The sequence below is a fragment of the Enoplosus armatus genome, chromosome 23, assembly GCF_043641665.1.
Source record: "Enoplosus armatus isolate fEnoArm2 chromosome 23, fEnoArm2.hap1, whole genome shotgun sequence".
Taxonomy (NCBI): Eukaryota; Metazoa; Chordata; class Actinopteri; order Centrarchiformes; family Enoplosidae; genus Enoplosus; species Enoplosus armatus.
In genome coordinates, this window is record NC_092202.1 from 10509803 (window position 1) to 10527149 (window position 17347).

At 42.5% G+C, this 17347-nt stretch overlaps 1 protein-coding gene across 1 annotated transcript in view; it reads right to left on the reverse strand.

The window, feature by feature from the left end:
* Positions 1–151: 151 nt before the first annotated feature.
* The window catches only part of LOC139306289 (ADAMTS-like protein 1), a 55512-nt gene continuing 38316 nt past the window's right edge, over positions 152–17347 (reverse strand). Inside the window, exons 9-26 of the mRNA XM_070930233.1 lie at positions 15812–15923; positions 15486–15624; positions 15324–15374; positions 15045–15249; positions 13892–14039; positions 13700–13784; positions 10690–11000; positions 9177–9306; positions 6367–6577; positions 6068–6247; positions 5796–5949; positions 4598–5597; positions 4333–4460; positions 2683–2788; positions 2195–2399; positions 1529–1638; positions 1203–1423; positions 152–282 (exon numbers count right to left, since the gene is read on the reverse strand). Coding sequence (XP_070786334.1) covers positions 173–282; positions 1203–1423; positions 1529–1638; positions 2195–2399; positions 2683–2788; positions 4333–4460; positions 4598–5597; positions 5796–5949; positions 6068–6247; positions 6367–6577; positions 9177–9306; positions 10690–11000; positions 13700–13784; positions 13892–14039; positions 15045–15249; positions 15324–15374; positions 15486–15624; positions 15812–15923 — 3606 coding nt within the window. The 3' untranslated portion in view covers positions 152–172. The remainder of the gene's footprint in view (positions 283–1202; positions 1424–1528; positions 1639–2194; positions 2400–2682; positions 2789–4332; positions 4461–4597; positions 5598–5795; positions 5950–6067; positions 6248–6366; positions 6578–9176; positions 9307–10689; positions 11001–13699; positions 13785–13891; positions 14040–15044; positions 15250–15323; positions 15375–15485; positions 15625–15811; positions 15924–17347) is intronic.

A 17347-nucleotide genomic window follows, 5' to 3' on the forward strand; every position in this document is an offset into this window, starting at 1 on the left:
TATCTCCATCCAAACGTTCCTCCACACTCAGGTTTCCCCATCCAAGACTGATCATTGAAGACAGTTGTGGGTGTAAGGACGGTGGCATAGAGGTTTCATGTCTCTGTTGGCTGTCTGAGCGTCTTCCCTGACCTATCCAGGTCGTCCATGGCCCTCGTCTTACCTCCCCGCCTCAGGTGTTTTGGCAGGAATGACAGCAGCGGCTCTTAAACTGGGGCAGCGGACAAAGCTCCAGCTGTCGAACCTTCTCACAGTACCTTGTGCTGTCTCGACACTCTCCTGCTGGAATAGGCAAAGGTTACAGTTTACTACACATACTCACTTTAAGCCTAATCGCAGCAGAAATCATTTTCAATCTTCTGGGTCAGTTCAGCAAAATCTAAAATATTCTCTTTGAGAAACCCTTGTAGTAACTAGCCATGCAGTTTTACGAGCAGCTGTTTCGACGTCAGAAACGTCTGCCACTCAAAGGTTAGTGGAATTTCATGTGTGCTTTTCAAAGCACTGACGAATGTAATAAACAATAAACAAGTACCAGAAATAATAATATGTCCAATGTAAACAAACAGTCTATATAGGGGCTGCCTGTGGGTTATTCAAAGTAACTGGGACATTTTCTGAGAATACCTGATGCTGGAGTGATTTTTAAAAGTAATCTTTCAGTGCTTTGAGTTCCACAACCGAAATGCCCTTCAACTGTTTTGTGTTGTGAAAATTTCCAAACAAATGCTTCCAAACTTCAGCACAAGAAAGTGAAACTATGTGCATTATTATTAAGAGAATGTAATGTGCCACAACAAGTTTTTGTGCATATGATCCTGGAAATAGTATTTATCATTTAAATTAAATTTTAGTCCCAGTCTAATTTATTCTTTTACTTGTTTGTTTAGGGCAGGACCTCAACAATTTGCCATTAGTGTGTTCATGACATAGTCTGGGACTGACAGCAATGAGCTAGTACTGTACTGAGGTTATTTTCAGTGTCTTCACCTCTAAAATATCCTTTTCAGAGAGAATTTAGTTATATATAGTATCATCAGCATTCACAATTATACTATATCTAATATCTATATTACTACTATACATAAAATCAAGATGTTGTACCCTCATGTACTGTCACTGAATAACTTAAATAACTAATCTGACTCTCAATTAAGAAACTACTCGTCTCCATTTTGCCGTCAGCGCAACTTTTTTCTCACCTCTGCCACAGGGCAAAATGTTGCATCGCTGCCAGCTGGAAGGGCGAGGCCTCCACATGCAGTGATGTTCACGTGTGGCCTTTCCAGTTCGACGGTGCGCGCAGGTCACCTGGCGTGACTGGAAACCATGCCGTCCGCAGGTGGCAGTGCACTGTGTCCACGGCCCTACGTGCCAATGAAGGGCACATGCCTCTGTGGAGCAATTCTTCAGGGAGCTGGGCCTACAAATACAAACACACGTAAAGAAAAAGGAGCTATCGCTTTGCTTTTTATTGTAAATCAACTGTTGATATATAAAGCATTCATATCATGATAGCCATGTTTACCTCTGGAGTCCACTGCACATCCTGTAGGGGACTTTGGTGGCGTTTGTGTCTTGGCAGTAAACATGGCGGCGCTGCGTAGCCAAACTGGGACCCACACATTGACCATGACACTAAAAGAAGAGATATCACAAGCAAGTTCATGTTTTAGTTTGACAATACTTTCCTGCTAGTAACTACCCTCTTGTGATTTTGGCATTCTGAAGCTTACCTACTCTCCCTGCGTTTTAAATTCTAAACTATGCCTTATAATGTTTTTTGCATATATTATGTATTAGTTTTAAAGACAATGGGCTTTTCAGAATGGGGAATTCTCAAATACACAAAGATGTGACAGGGTTAACACACATGAAAAAACGTGACTTCCCTAACTACAACAAACATTTGGTTCTTCATAGCTAAGGAAGGATGTGTGTGCTTCCCTACGGACTGAGGCTGGTCTGTGTTGCCTTCTTTAGTGTGAAGTGTGCTTCCCCCTTAAATAAGTTGGAAAACAAAAAAAAACGAACAAATGCTCGAAGTTACTCAGCAGTCGTGGAACTGCCTCAAATCAACTGTTACACCGTTGTCACACCGTTTCTAAGTTGTCAATGCGTTTTAGTAAACTGCCTTGATGCAGTCCATGTACACTTGTTGAGATGTGTTTGTGGTCAATGTAAGTAGACTCACCAGTCCCCAGTGGGTAGTGGCCCATCTGGCACAGGGCAGTAGGTTGCATGGCCTGGTGTCAGAAGGTCTCTTCCCTGTGGCAAAGCAGTGCTGGCTCTCCACTTCTCTGGATCTGCCCTCAGGACCCTTCATGCAACGGACACTCCTGGTCTGGGACCCACCTCCACAGCTGCCTGAGCATGGTGACCAAGGATCCACCTGCCACCTAATCCAACCACAGAGGAAAAGGGAACAATAACTCATAAAGTTTATAAGCTAAAGTACTCAAAAGTCATCATTTAAGTCTCTCAGTGGTGAGCAGACCTGGGATCATCTGAATATTTTCCTTTAAAAAAAACAAACGCATACACATAGAAATGACCCAGCACTTTTGGGTAGATGGAAAATGAGTGAAATATTTGGCATGCAAGTAAAGGAGACAGTGGGAACTGATCTTATCAAACCTAATATTCAAAGTACTGGATAAGCATGTAGTAGTAGCAAGATACCTGAGGGGGCAGGCTTGTCCATGGCACAGCTCAGCTGACTGGCTGCTGTTACTCCTCTCAGAGCAAATGGGGCCATTTGCTTGGACACAGTTTCTTCCTTTGCCACCTGAAAATACAGTAAAAAACTATATCTTTGTGGTGTTGGATATTGCAGAAATCAAAATAAGAAAGAACTGTCTTTTTAATCTGTACTGTATATTGCTGATTAAAGTTTCATTGCAGTAACCTTACCAGTTCAGTAAGGACTTTTACGTCAGCTCTTTAAGAGTTACATACCTCAACACAATGTACAAACCAGAAATAATTAGCTGTAGCTGAAAATGCTTTTGTATTGCCTGATAGCCATTAATAGTCCTGATGTATAGTCAGTTATGTAGGTCTCATTCTTTTCTCACTTAAGATAAAAGAAGATGAGAATACAGAGTTAAAGGTGCATTATGTAAGTAGGGTCCCACGGAAAAAAAAAATTGGAATATGTCTCAAAATGTTCTTTGGTCAGTCTCTTGTTACCATTACTTCAGCAGCTCTAAATTTTGTCTTTGACATCACCAAGAGGGCCGTGGTCTGTTCTTGTTCATAAATGAGAGTGCACTTTCCAAGAACCTAAGAAAGAATTACTTTATCAAGTTCGATTTCCCTGTAAAGTCATTCCCAGTACTTGGGATTGCATTCTTACGAATCATTAAGTGCATCCTTTTGACATGACCTTCAACTGAGTTTGAATTAAAAATATAAGAATGAAAGAAGAATGCAGAGTGGACACTTCTCAGTATTTTTAAGCCCCACTATCCTCTCTGTTTAGATTAGGCGAATGGGGTGCACAAACTTAATCTTCCTTGAAACATTGCCTGGAACCTCTAATTGTTGTCGTATGGGGAAGGAAAAGTGCTGGAGCATCAGGAAACCCGCCACGGCGGCGCTTTGATGAAAATGCAGCAAGGTTGCGACTGATCATGCCCCCGAGGAGACGAAGGACAGCGCAGCTCGGAGATGACCCGAGCTGTGGCACGCTCCGGACATTCCCCATCACTGACTCAGCTAGATGAGCCACAAGGGTATGCGAAAGCTTACTGTATATCTGTGTCTGTGGTTATGCCTGTGTGTGTGTTTCTCAGTTGAAAAGAATGCTTTCCCAGAATCTCGAAGCCTGAACCACAAAAGAACAACACATAGCACTTTAAAGTACAGAAGTATATTAGGACAAACTCAACTTGACATTAGGTCAATACTGACTATCGTTTGTATGTGAAAAAAAACAGTTTTCAGTAATGTATTCAGTATCTGCTCATTACAGAACTTCACAGAAGCTACATCACACTTAAAGGAAGTTCTCGAGGTGCTGGTACACTGTTTTTTTTTTTACCTCTGGACAGGGCCAGGCTAGCTGTTTCCCTAATCTTTTCAGGCTGTATGCTACGATAAGCTAAGTGTCTCCTACCCCTAGCTTCATGATCTACTGGCATGAGAGTGGCATCCATCTTAATGTCAATGCTGCTATGTCTTTGCTTTGTCTTGTAAGTTCTGAATGTTTGGACAATTATACACACAGAATGACTCAAAGGACCCACTCAAGAGGTTGAGCAAACCATTACGTAGCATGTTATTTAAACATGCTTGCAGCAAGATCCTTTGAGTCTTTGAGGATCTTACCTGTAATCTGTAGCCAAGACGAAAGAGATGCGGATCCAAGACGGTTCTTGGCTGTGCAGGTGTACAGACCATCATCCACCTTGCTTGGAGACTGGATCCTCAGTGAGCCAGTGGACAACAGGCCTACTCTGCCAACACAAAGACAACGTAACCACTGAATCTAAGACAGTTCTTTCACAGAATGGTCAATTACATTCATACAACAAAATCTGCAATTTTGTTAATGCCTTTTGCACAAAAGGTCGCATTAAAGGGTAGTTCTTACCTGCTGTTGTACTGCAACTCTTTTCCATTCTTTGTCCATGTTAGGGATGGTTCAGGGTTCCCCAGTGCTTCACACCTCAGCTCCAAACTAGCAATGGGTTTCTGCAGCAAAACTGGCAGTCCCACATGAACCATCATTTCAGGCGATGGCATCACACCGACCTTCCTGGGCCGTTGAATTATCACCGGGATTCTTGGCCTGGATGCGTGGGCTTTGATGTTCGGTTTGTAAAGGAGGGGCCCTTGCGTGGAGGATTCCGCACTTTCTGGGGGATGAAGAGTAGACTCATTGGTTTCACCTTGTGTCATAGTGAGCTCACTGAGCAACTGTGCAATGAGTTGTTCCCCCCACGGTCCTCCGAGGCCTTCAGAGAGATTGTGCATGATCTCATCTAGCCTGTGGGTATCAGCGATGAGTACGAGCAGTTCTGAGCTTGCTTTCTCATCCTCCAGGGTCGACCTGTTTTTTTCACTAGAGTGTGGTTTATCAGCAGTGTCTTTTTCATCTTGGAGAGAGCCTTTGAGTTCAAGCAAATGCTCAACAATGTTGTCATATTGGTTGAGGGAGATGGGTAGCTCCTGAAATCTTTCTCCTGCTGGGGTCACATCTGGCAGCTCAGCCTTTTGCTGTCCACCTGCGAGGAGCCATGACTCTGGAACAGAGAGCTTGTGCTTGCTGCCAATTATCTGTAGGACAAAATGTTCTTGTGCCTGACCTGCAACGCATGTGTATATCCCGGCATCAGATGCATGAACCTGCTGAATCTTCACGTATCCCAGTGGTGTTATGGAGAGGTGTGGGAGGCCAACCAAGGGCTTTCCTTCCTTCAACCAACGGATGTGGCCCTTACGGAAGTGCCGGGTTGGGCAGCGAAGGACCACAGTCGTCCAGGGGAACAGGTAGGCATAACCTCCCACTACCAAGTGTAACTTTTTGCCCTTCCTCCACTGGATATACACCTTCCTCTGGGCCAGTATGGTGGGATTGGGCTTGACAGAGTCTGTGATGAAATTAACAGGACAGGTGAATGGCTTGATTATTGTCTGTGCTATCTGTATTTCTGTCAATTTGTAATTTTTCCAAGCAATTTCCAATGACGCGACTTTGCTATGGAATGTTTTTCTTGCTTACTAACACATTTGTCCACTATCTTAGCAGTACAAATTGACTAAATAGAACCAAACAGAGGGTCTCTTACTCTCACAGAGCCTGAGGGAGCATGGCCGGATTCTGGTGGGCCGGGCCATCAGGGAACAGTTCTCAGGGTCTACGGTGTGATGTCCCTCATCTTCCCCTTGTTTTCTGCAGACTGCGTGTAGTCTCTGAATGCCATTTCCACAGGTCACTGAACACTGGACAAATAAATAATATTGTAATATATGAAAATTACCTTGTTTACTGTACATATGTCATAACTTTTTGATTTTGACCACTTTAAAACGGTAGGTTGGGGCCTTGAGGAAAGCTTACCTGGGACCAGTCGGTTGTGACCCACTGAGGTGGGCACTCTTGCTTGGCACATGGCTGCTGGTTTGCAGGGCTCTTGGAAGGACAAAAGGTGTCAGGCAGCTCCAGAATGCTGCCATCTGCCAGCCGCTGTTTGCACAGGACGTGCCTCCTTTGAAATCCACCATTACAGCTCCGGGAGCACTGCAGCGACAAAAATACAGAGGTGCCAGAGGTTATAATAGCAATATGTGCTAGAAGCTTCATTCCAATTGCTGAGCCAGGCATTTATGGTGGTGAACTTCCTATGTGAGATCCTTTACCTGTCCCCAGTCATGTGCGTCCCACATAGGAGGGCAGTCAAAGCGGTTGCAGGCTTGGAAAGGACTGGGCTTGGGGTTCTGACAGTCTTCATCCCTCAAAACCTCAGTACGGTTGCTGTCTCGAGAGGGCCGGTGGGTGCATGCCACAGTGCGGGTCATCAGACCAACCCCACAGGTTGCAGAGCATGAACTCCACTCCCCTGTTTCCCATCTGTGAATACAATGGTTATCATCAAACTACTGTGCATCATGGTCAATGATCTGTAAAATGTCCTTGAACCAATTGACAACCAGGCTACTTAGTCTATTTTGATTTTATTACTTGTATTTGCTTGTGAACTACACCCGGGTTTCTTTTGAATTTTAGACTAAAGCATCATAACTTAGCTTTTGTGCTGAGCCACTGATTTTCAACTCTTAACCTTTGCCGTTCCTGATTAATCACCATACTTCATCTTTTGTGCACACATATATGTAGGCCATTATCCACTCTATAAAGGAGCACAGTCAGAAGGAGTTCAGTCAGAGTGCTTGATGTTTTTACTTGATCCCATGAGGACACTCTTGCAGTCTTATGAATGTGTAAATTCATGGAAGTGATATTCATGAAAGTGAATATGAGTGAAAAGAAAGAAGTGGCAAAGAAACATTAAATCTCCCACTGAATTTAGGGATATTTGAGAAATCTCTGTAGCATTACTTCTTCACCCGCATTTTCCCAATGACCTCCGTGGACCAATATTCATTTTGTTGTACAACACAATTTCATACAGGGTGATCAATCCAGCATCAAAGTTTTCTGAGCATTTTTATTCCAATCTTGAAAATGATGTGACATGCCTTTAAACACATCTAAAAGGTTGGCTTTGACCAAGATGGCAGCAATTCAACAATCTGCTTGACAGATTAGGTGATATTTCAAAACTATTCATATTTACTCAAGGGTCCAGGGACTGAGGAGAATTGGGAATGAAGCTTGTTTCTGGATCGGTAGTATACTCAAAGCCAAATCCTATAGCTGTTTCCCTTCAGAGGGAACAGTATCCAAAGAGTGTAGCTTAATATGGGAGGGTGAGGAGGCCTCAGGGAGGGAGTAAAGGGCCAAAGGAAACAAGTCCAATACAGCGTTTGTTGTGCCTGAAAACAAGACTCAAGGCCTGGAAAAACAGGCAAGGGCAGGCTGCAAGCCTCTGGGTTTTCTGACAAGAGTGTGAGTGGTGGAACAACGCCACTGCATGCGGCGTTAACTTGAAACGTGCGGCCTACCGCAAAATCCACTCACCGTTTAGCCATGGCTCAGTTATATTAAACAACATGTCATTATGCTGTTTAACCATTCAGGTATTTCATTTTGACGAATTTTGTGTGCTCTGTTCACAAAAATTGGTTTGTATTTGCAATTTCACATTTGAAATCCCAACATTGTTCATTCGCTATGTTCAAAATTGATGCCCAATGGATACATTTTTTTTTAAACTTTCATAGTGTTGGCTATATCTACAATTATTCTCAAATCAAAATGCTATGACAACAACCTATTTATAATAGCAATAATATCATCGTAATGAAATTTAGCAGGGATATTCATGGTCCCCAGAGGATAAGTACAATGATTTTAGTGATCTCTTGACATTTTGACTTTGCTCAAAATCAGGAAAAACTTTCTTCTTGACCAGCACGTTTGTCCTTGACAAGCTGTCCCTAAAAATAATGGCCAAAACTTCCATGAAATTTCATTGTTCCCAGAAGATTAATCTTGACTTTTCCTCCAAGAAACCTCTAATGGGTAGATCACCACTAAATTTGTTGAACACGTTCATACTCCTAAGATGATGAATTCCTTCCATTATTAACATTCAATAAGCTTTCCTTAAGAGTAACCCTGAGGTTAAAGTGTCAACTTTGTACATTCCATATTGAAAACTAACAATAACCTGATTTCCATTAACTCTTTCAAGGACATTCATGATAGCCTCTGGGACGTTTTTGATGACCCCCTGGTAACGTGGCAAATTTGTCAGTATGATGTGTGATCACTAAAGGTAATTCCCAGTTGTAGTAGAAGCTTTTTGCTACAGTTATTTTTCAAAAGGTAATGCTAACTACAGCAGCAGAGGCCTCCTACATTTCAACCACTGAAAAAGAATCTTGAAGAGTTCTTCCAAGGACAATTTCACATCTGAGCCTTGCAGGTAGAGCTACCACTGACATCTGATCCCTATTGTGTCTGATTCTGACCAGGTTCCACAAGCTGTCCCACTGGCTTCATTTCCTGCTCTCGGTGATACAACTATCCATCTCTGTCACTCTGCTTCAGTATCACTTGGACTCAAGTGGCCTAAATGGTGATTTAATTGGCCCAAGTGGTTTAAACGGAGAGGGATAGCGTTGTGGATTAGATGGATTTGAATCTCTTTTGTACACAACCAGTGATTAGTAGAGATTAATTGATTCAACTAGTGTGATGTGTGTTTTTTGATCCGTCTAAAAGTTAAGCAGTTCCAGGTGTAGAACCCAGGGATGCATCAGGGCTCGAGGAAATGGAACATGAATTTCCCAGCTCTATATATTGCATATTTTGCTGGGTTACAGTCTTGGCAAACTAATAAAGAGCAGAGCCAGATTTCAGTCCTGTCTTTAATTAATATTTTCTTCTTGAATGCAGCCAAACTCTTTTTCCAAAAACACATTTCCTGCTCATTTTTACTGCATCCATCAGTCAAGTCGATTTTAGTGATCATGCACAAACCATTTTAAACAATGTCTAAATGATAATGATGTAGGTCTGATTTGTGTGGGTTTTACCGTACCTAGGTGGGCAGGGCTGAGTTTTGCAGTCCTGGAGGAGTTGCGGGGGCCGACGGGAGCTCACGCACAGACTCTGGTCTGCTGCCTCTCTGGTCTGCTTGTTGAGGCAGATGACCACAGCCTCCTGCACACCTGGGATTAGACAGCACAGAGAAGTCACAAGGGATGTCCAAAGAACCATGAGCTATTGTGCAGGGGTCAATCATATGGTAAGTGTTTCCGACTTTTAAAATGTTGACATACACATGCTCTCTGTCCCATATCTTCTTAGAATGAAGGGCAAAAAACGCTAATACATATTGTTCTTCTTAAGCATCTCGTATATATTATCACCCTCACATACATATGGAGCGTAGAATATTGCAAGCAGACATTGCAATGAAGCAAACCAGATATTAGGCCCCTAAATGAAAGCGAGCAGTGGTTGTATCTAATGGGGCACAATGAACGTCAAAACAGTACAGCTGCCTGCTTAACTTCTGGCCTGAACTGTGGATAAACTTTAAGGGTGTGATGTCAGGTCATGTTAAAAGCAACGTAACATAAATCCTTGAGTCTGCTTCTAATGTTGGGGACAATAACAGTGAAGCAGGCACTTCAAACGCCACAGTGGTGTGATGGTCCACAGGAGCGCAGCCCTCAGGGTGTGTGTGTGACATCCGATACCAGTCTGTAATCATCCCTGAATGGGAGTTTGTTGGGTTTGGGTGAGCGCGCACACACACACACACACACGGACATTGACAAAAGCCTACGCCCATGTGCAGAAGTTAAGTTACACATGCACACTGAAGCAGACATCAACACACAGACACACAGTTCAGGCATGCAGGCATGGATGTGGAGGTGGGGAGATTAAAGTGGGCCTCAACGAATGTTGGCAGGATGTTTAGGAAAGCTGTCTCTGTCTGGCGCAGCATTCTCTGCTGCTGTGAGAGCCTGTGACGTATGACCTTTAGGGTTACACTTGGTATTCTATCCATTATCATCTAATATCATACAGCTTACATCTACTTCAAAGCCCACACTGGCGTGGCTTTAGTCATCCACTTACATAAGGTTACTGCTGTGACGTTTCATTTTAATATAGCAACTGGGACAAATTCAGTGACACTGACGGAGTGGGGTTTGCCTTAAGGATTTACACTGCATTTAAACCAAGCAATATAATGTATTTACTGTATTTGTATAATGAAAACTATTCTGGCATGGATTTAATGTGAGATCCCACTGACTGTTGGTTAACAATGTCTTTGATTGCATTGGGATTTTTGAACCTGCCCTCTTTTTAGCCACTCTAGCAGCATGGCTCCAGGGATGGTGTTGTTGGGCGGTTGGTCCACCACTTTGGTCCAGACCAAAATACTTAAAACTATTTAGCATTTAGCTCAAACTGTGTTTAAGTACAGCCTCACACAGCTGCCAGCATGGCTGTAGACTCTCTTCAACTTCACATTCCTGTCCTCTCTATTTCTTTACTTTCTCATATCAAAAGAGGTCAATAATGATCCATACCTCCCCCACAGCTCTCTGAGCACTCTGTAAATCCCTCATACTCCCAGTCGTGCAGTTCCTCTCTTTCAGGTGTCTCCCCCTCCTCCTCTTCCTCCCCCTCCTTTACGCTTTCTTTTCCTCTGCCCAAAACACCAGAGCAGGGAGTGCGGTAGCAGGGCTGACTCGTAGCAGGTTTGACCCCCTCACACTCGTCATCGGGCAGGTCAGCAACCGTCTGGGAGAAGGACAGCAACACCTGACACTTGACGGCACGCTGCTGGGTCCCAGCGCCGCATGTCCTGCTGCAGGATTGCCAGCGACCAGGGATGAAGCTGGAGAGGAGAGCCAGTGGGTTTGAGAAAACACAAACGGAATGATTAATCACATAGATAACTATATAACCAATATGCTGTTCATTTAGTTAGTATACTTCACATACCTGTGCAAATGGGCTCGGAAAAGTCGACATTTTTGATTTGATTCAGAGTCATTTACTGCTAAGTTCATAAACTCACTAAGTATTTATGAAATCCAGCCCTGCTGTGGTTAATTGAACAGCTGCGAAGCATTAGGATCAGCCATTCTTGAATAAACTGTTTTCATGCGCATCCTTCCTCATCTTAAAGGATGGATCAGAGAAGGAAATGCTTTTAGATCACTGGCGTTCATGAACGCCTGAGGGCTTGTCAAGGTTGGGCGAGAGTTAGGGCTTGATAGCTTTGGGAGAGCGTAAAAGAAGCAATAAAACTGGAAAGTGCGAGACAGAAAGATGTTTGAGTCCCTCTTGATCTTCAGATTTAATTGACACGCTCAATGAGAATTTAACATTTTTGGGAATGCACATAAAAAAGCGTTGGTTAAAATTATAAGCTCAGTCATTTGAAGGATCAAGGAGGGGAAATCTGCTTCATGCTGCGTTTTCCAGAACGTCCATAATGATTCAATAATGTTCAGATCCAGTCACTGGGGAGATCATAGAAGCTGTTTCATGTCGAATCTTCAAGCTGAACTGACTACACTGAACCGCCACTGTCACTGACTGAATCAGTAGTTGCTGCATTTGCATTGGACCATGAAATCCACAAAAACAATCATGATTTGATAATTCTGCTGCAGATAGGTGGTTGCTCAGCGTTACATTATAAACAGTGCTAGTCTAGTTTTGCACTAAACTTAACACAACATTCAAAATGGGAACATGAATGGTATAAATACTGTTTTTAACCCCAGTCCGTGAAGCTAATATTGACAACCATCTTTCAGGCCTGCACTCTCACAAAGTAGTTTCCTACAGCATGCAATATCATTGTACATGTATCTCATAGAGGTACCGACTAACATAGCATCCTGCATCCTGCAGCAATGCGTGGCATTCTTCCTGTCTGACCACAACTCAAGAGCACCCTGTTGTTTTATAAGATGCCTCAATAAAGAGCTCATAATTACAGCAAAGTTTATGAGTGCTCAAGGACTCGTTGTGTTTTTGGACAAACAAATGAATCACCGGCAGTTAGACCCTTGGAACACGAGCAACAAAGTCAACAAGCGAACCCACAGAAATGTTTATCTTCATGCATAGTTAAAGTACATCTGTCGGTTTCAAAAACAATGTTGATTTCGTTACGGACGGAAACAACACATTTTTGTAATATCCGCCAAAGCCCCACGTTAATCATATCAATTAAATTTCAATCAATGGGAATATTTTATTTACTCACGGTGGTGGTAAGGTAAAAAAAGCACATTTGGCCAAGCTGTCGAACATATATGGGTTTAATTCAGGCAGTTGCACAGCGGCGGCTCGGGGCAGGCATAAGGCCTGGCAATGGAGGTGCAATAAGTCTAACACAGGAATTTCCTTCTCTTTCTGCTCACATCCGTAACCTGGCCCCATATGGTAGGCAGATATTGTTGTTGGCTTGTGAATGACTGCATATTATACATAGATATTTATGTGCTTTTGGAGGAAAGACATGCTTTTTTTTGCAATAGAGCAAAATCATATGTTTTGGCGTTTCTCCCTCCCTCTCCCACTCTCTCGCTCCAAAGATAAGTCAAAGTAACAGATGTTTTGAACTGGCTAACATGGTCGCTAATACAAGTCATGCAAGACACTGGGCAGAGTCCAAACATTGTCCATCTTCAGAGGACAGCCTTTATTAGTCAATTGATATGTGGGACAAGAACATCTGGAACATCTGAGACTTGCTGAGGTAATGCTGGTAGCCAGTGACTGAACAGTCCGCTGGTTTCCAAAAAGATGTTTTTCCTCTTTCACCTTCAGCTTCCCCCTTTACCTTAAATAACCTCATACAGCATATTCATTACTTAAATCTGACACAATACATACTCCCACAGCAAAACAGCATTGAACATCTAACTTACGCGAGGGTGAAATCTTCTTTACTTAAACTGTTCTGCCACCGTCTCAGACGGACATTTGGCAGGTGTACAAAGAGTCATGCACTCAACGGTGTGCATATTTTGAAAAGTGTCTGGAAATAAATGGGGGCTACAGCTGTACATTTTGACTCCAGGTTGTCATGAATGGCTGATGACATGAACACCACCATGACACTATGGTGGTTTCACCTCCAGGTAAATCCAAAGCTCTGGGTTGTAAAACCCGCTGATGAAACTTTATCTGGGAACTGACTTTTGTTTCTTTATCCCTGCAAAGTGACAGTGATTTAATTCTTAAAACTTCCCCTTTAAAAGGTTTATTCCTGGCTATGAAGCTTAGCTACATTTATAGCTTTAGCAGTTGCATCCTCCTGTCTTTTGTGTGGCCCCACCTGTGATGGTTTCAACAGATAATTCACCCCTGGCAATAAATTTCAGGCATATTGTAGTGCAGAGACTACTCCAGTAAACAGGAATAGAATTGTTTATTTTAGCATTTGAATTTCAGCTCCTACTGATTTCAATAGAAGGAGGCAGCAAATGGAGATATTTTGAAATCACTGTGATCCCATTAATATCCTTTTATTGTGCACATGCATGCATGTATATGTGGGTGTCTGGCACTCACGTTGGTTCCTCAGTAACACTGATCTCCTCCTCCAGCTCTATGGCCTGCTTATGCCACACAGGTTTTGCCTCCACTGGGAGCGTATCTAGAGCAAATCACCCAGAAAAGACAAAAGGTTGAACATCAAAAGAGAAACGCTATTTTATTTGAGAAGTTTTGTGGTTTGTGGTTAAAACAAATACTCTAACCCACCTATGGACTTATAACAGGGCACAGTCACCAGGCACTCCTCCTTGATGTGGGGTTTGGTGGTGGGGTTGCAACCTCCAGCATGGAGTCCTCTGTGATCGATGCATAACACCACTCTGTAGCGCAGACCCTGACCACAGGTCACCGTGCACTGTTGGTGACAGGGCAGTTCAGAAGATACAGCTAACTGATGATCATTTTCACAGATAGGCTAACAGGTATTCAAGTATTGCTGCTATGGTTACGTCTCTTTGCTTGTGTTCGACAGAGAGTCTCAGCCCTTGACTTAAGGGAAGTAACGAAAGAGACCTTCCAAAATCCCTGCAGCTCTCTGCGCGGGGGTGAACTTTGTGTATCACCTGCCAAAACAAGCATTTAAAGGCAAGTTCACAAGGAAGAATGTGCAAGGTAAACAGCATCCCAGGTTTTTAGGGGGCCACAAATTTGACTCCCTGGGCCTCTGCTTGTGCCTGTATAACTGCTGGGGTTGAAAATTCCCTGTGAGGAAGTTGTACAGAACATTTATGGTTAATGTAACAGCAGTTCTGCTGAAATAAGAAAGCTAACCAGGATTACCAGGAGGTTTTGGATGGTGTGTTCAATGGCACAGGTGGTGAAGGAGACTCCAATTGAGGTTAGCAGTGCTAATAATCACATAGCAAGGTTGTGCTTTAACTTGAGCATTTTCAAGTGTTCCTGTCATGTTGAAAATGCTGATAAATGATCCCAGATCAGGCTGTCTGTGGAGTATATTTTTGTTTCTCCCTGAGACAATTAATCATGCTTTTTTTTATTTCTTTTAACTCCACGAGCTAATTAAGACCACTGTGGTGATTCACAGACTAAAAAGACAAATGAACCATTTGCTAATATTTGACATCCCAGGTGGTAACAGCTACAGAACTCAAAGAGACATTTATTTACATTCGGTTACTAGGCATTTACAGCTGAACTTTCTCAACATTTCTAATTTTGTGATGCTTTACAGTCCCTTACAAAAGAACAACTTTAATCAATTAAAACGCAGTGTGGCCTTTAAACTTAAATTTCTGGACTTTATAATTTCTTTATACTGAATAGAAATAATAACCAAAGGCAACAATTAAATGTACTCAAAAGATAAATGTTAAAAAACAGAATAAAAAAGGGCACCTACGGGTGACCACTCCTGTGCCAGCCAGGTGGGGCAGTCGAAAGCGTTGCAAGGCTGCAGGATAGCTGTCTTAGGGGAGTAGAGACACTTCCATTCCTCAGTGGGAGTGATGATACCCTGCATGTCTTCCTCCACGCAGGATACTGAGCGACTCTGGATGCCTCCGCCACAGGAGGTGGAGCAGGCGGTCCAGGGACTGCTCTCCCATCTGATGGAGATTTGTGAAAGTCAGGATTTGTGTTTTTTGCGTCACTATTTCACCTCACAGTTGTGAGTACATACCGAGGCAGAGGGTGGTAGAGGTCATATGGCATAATTTGCTTGTAGCCGTCGCTGAAAGGCAGAATCAATTGAGGAAATTAGGATTTACAGATCATTAATATGTCTGCAGTTATTATTAAGTGTTTTGTCCAGTTGAATCCCCCGAGCGGTCTGGTCTCTAACCTGGCCAGGCAAGGCTCCATGTTGCACTCCTGGAGTTTGGGTTTAGGTTTGACATTCTCTGGGTAATAATGGCAATACTGATCCACAACCACTCGGCCACTCCGAAGGTCAAAGCACTCTGCTGAGGTTAGCTGGTACCCTACAAACAGAAAAATGTCACCCCGAAAATAAATTGCACTAACATTATCTATCAAAACATATTTAGTGGAGCAATAATTCAATACATTTTATGAATTATCTGCCACAGAAGAGAACCTATTGGCATCACAGCAGTATTGCTGGCTACTATCGAGTCAACTGCGTCAGCAATGCAACTCCATTCTTACCTCCACCACACGTGACGGAGCAAGGGAAGAAGTCGGTCTCTCTCCAGCGGTGGATGATGGGCTGGTAGTAGATGTACTGGACCACACTGTCGGCTCCACTGGAAAACTGCACCTATGGAAACAGTGTTCATGGTGTGATCACCAAGTGTGTTCGCTATTTTGTTTCAATTTATAGAACTTGTGCATCGTACCGCCAGCAGCTGGTTAGCTTAGCTTAGCATAAAAACTGGAAGGGGGCGAAACAGCTAGTCTGGCTCTGTCCAAAGGTAACTAATTACTAATAAACTCACTAATTAACACATTATATCTTGTTTGTTTAATCTGTACAAAAATCAAAGTGTACAAAGCACACAGGATATTCTAACATAACTCTGGGCAACAAAGCAAATAAGCATCCTCCCAAGTTATTGCTGACTTCCAATAGAATTTACTTTGGATTTGCTTGCTTGATCAGCAAATTGTCATCACTCCTCCCAATATAGATTTTTTCTTCAGCAGACCTAATGACCAAAACTGCCCACATAGACCAGACTGGGTATTGGTTATGCATTGCCAATATAAAAAGGGTGGAGGGAAGGAAATGATGAACGTAGTTGAAGTTGCTGGGCTACAATTCAGAGCATGCAGAAGTTAATACAGATACATAATACCATTTATTTGTTAAACTGGGTTTTTAAACTGGTGTTTTCAGGTAATTTTCTGAAAGAGCTTCACAACAGCTTTTACTGGGTTTAGTTTGAAATATGAAAACAATTAATAAGCAGCTTGTCGTTTTTTCTCTTTTCCTTTTTGGCTAACAAACAGCTGCTATTGGTCATTATTAGATCAATTCCTTGACACTGTTTTCAAAGTTCCTTGGATAAAGATGAGTCAAGACATGAGACTGGAGGGAAAAGGCGGATGTAGCTGAAATTATAGTAGCTTTGTTCTGACAGTGCCAACAAATGACTGAAAGATACTGGAATTATTCACAGATATTTGACCCCTGAAATGTCAGTTTCTGCACATTCAAAGGTTGAAAACAGCTTCTAGCAGAATAAGTGCCGATCAAAGGAAGTGACAAATAATGTACTGGATGAAAGACAATTTTGTAGTGCTTTGCTTAGATAAGATAAAGAATACAGACATTTTTTTATAGAAATCAGGCCATATGAGTCACATGTGTAGTGTGTATGTTTTCTCTGTTCTTTTGTTGAAGACATTTTGTAAAGTTTCATAAATATTTCAGCAAACATTTCTCCTCTAACCTAACACCTCAACCATATTGAAGAAATTCCCAAAGCCAGATTACACCTACAACACTTATAAATCAACCCCCACTGCCACTCATTCACATTCATGTGTTTACAGTGGAAAGACTGTCTGGCAACTTTTTAATATGATTTTCTGTTTGTCCAAAACCTTTTCCAGCGCCGTGATATGAATTGGCTGTCTGCCTCGTAACAGATTAGAAAATTATGCATTTATAGCTTCTCAGATTTCTGTCTCCTGAATTTCTATTTATTGTCCGATCCCGACTTGTGTTTATGAGGGGGG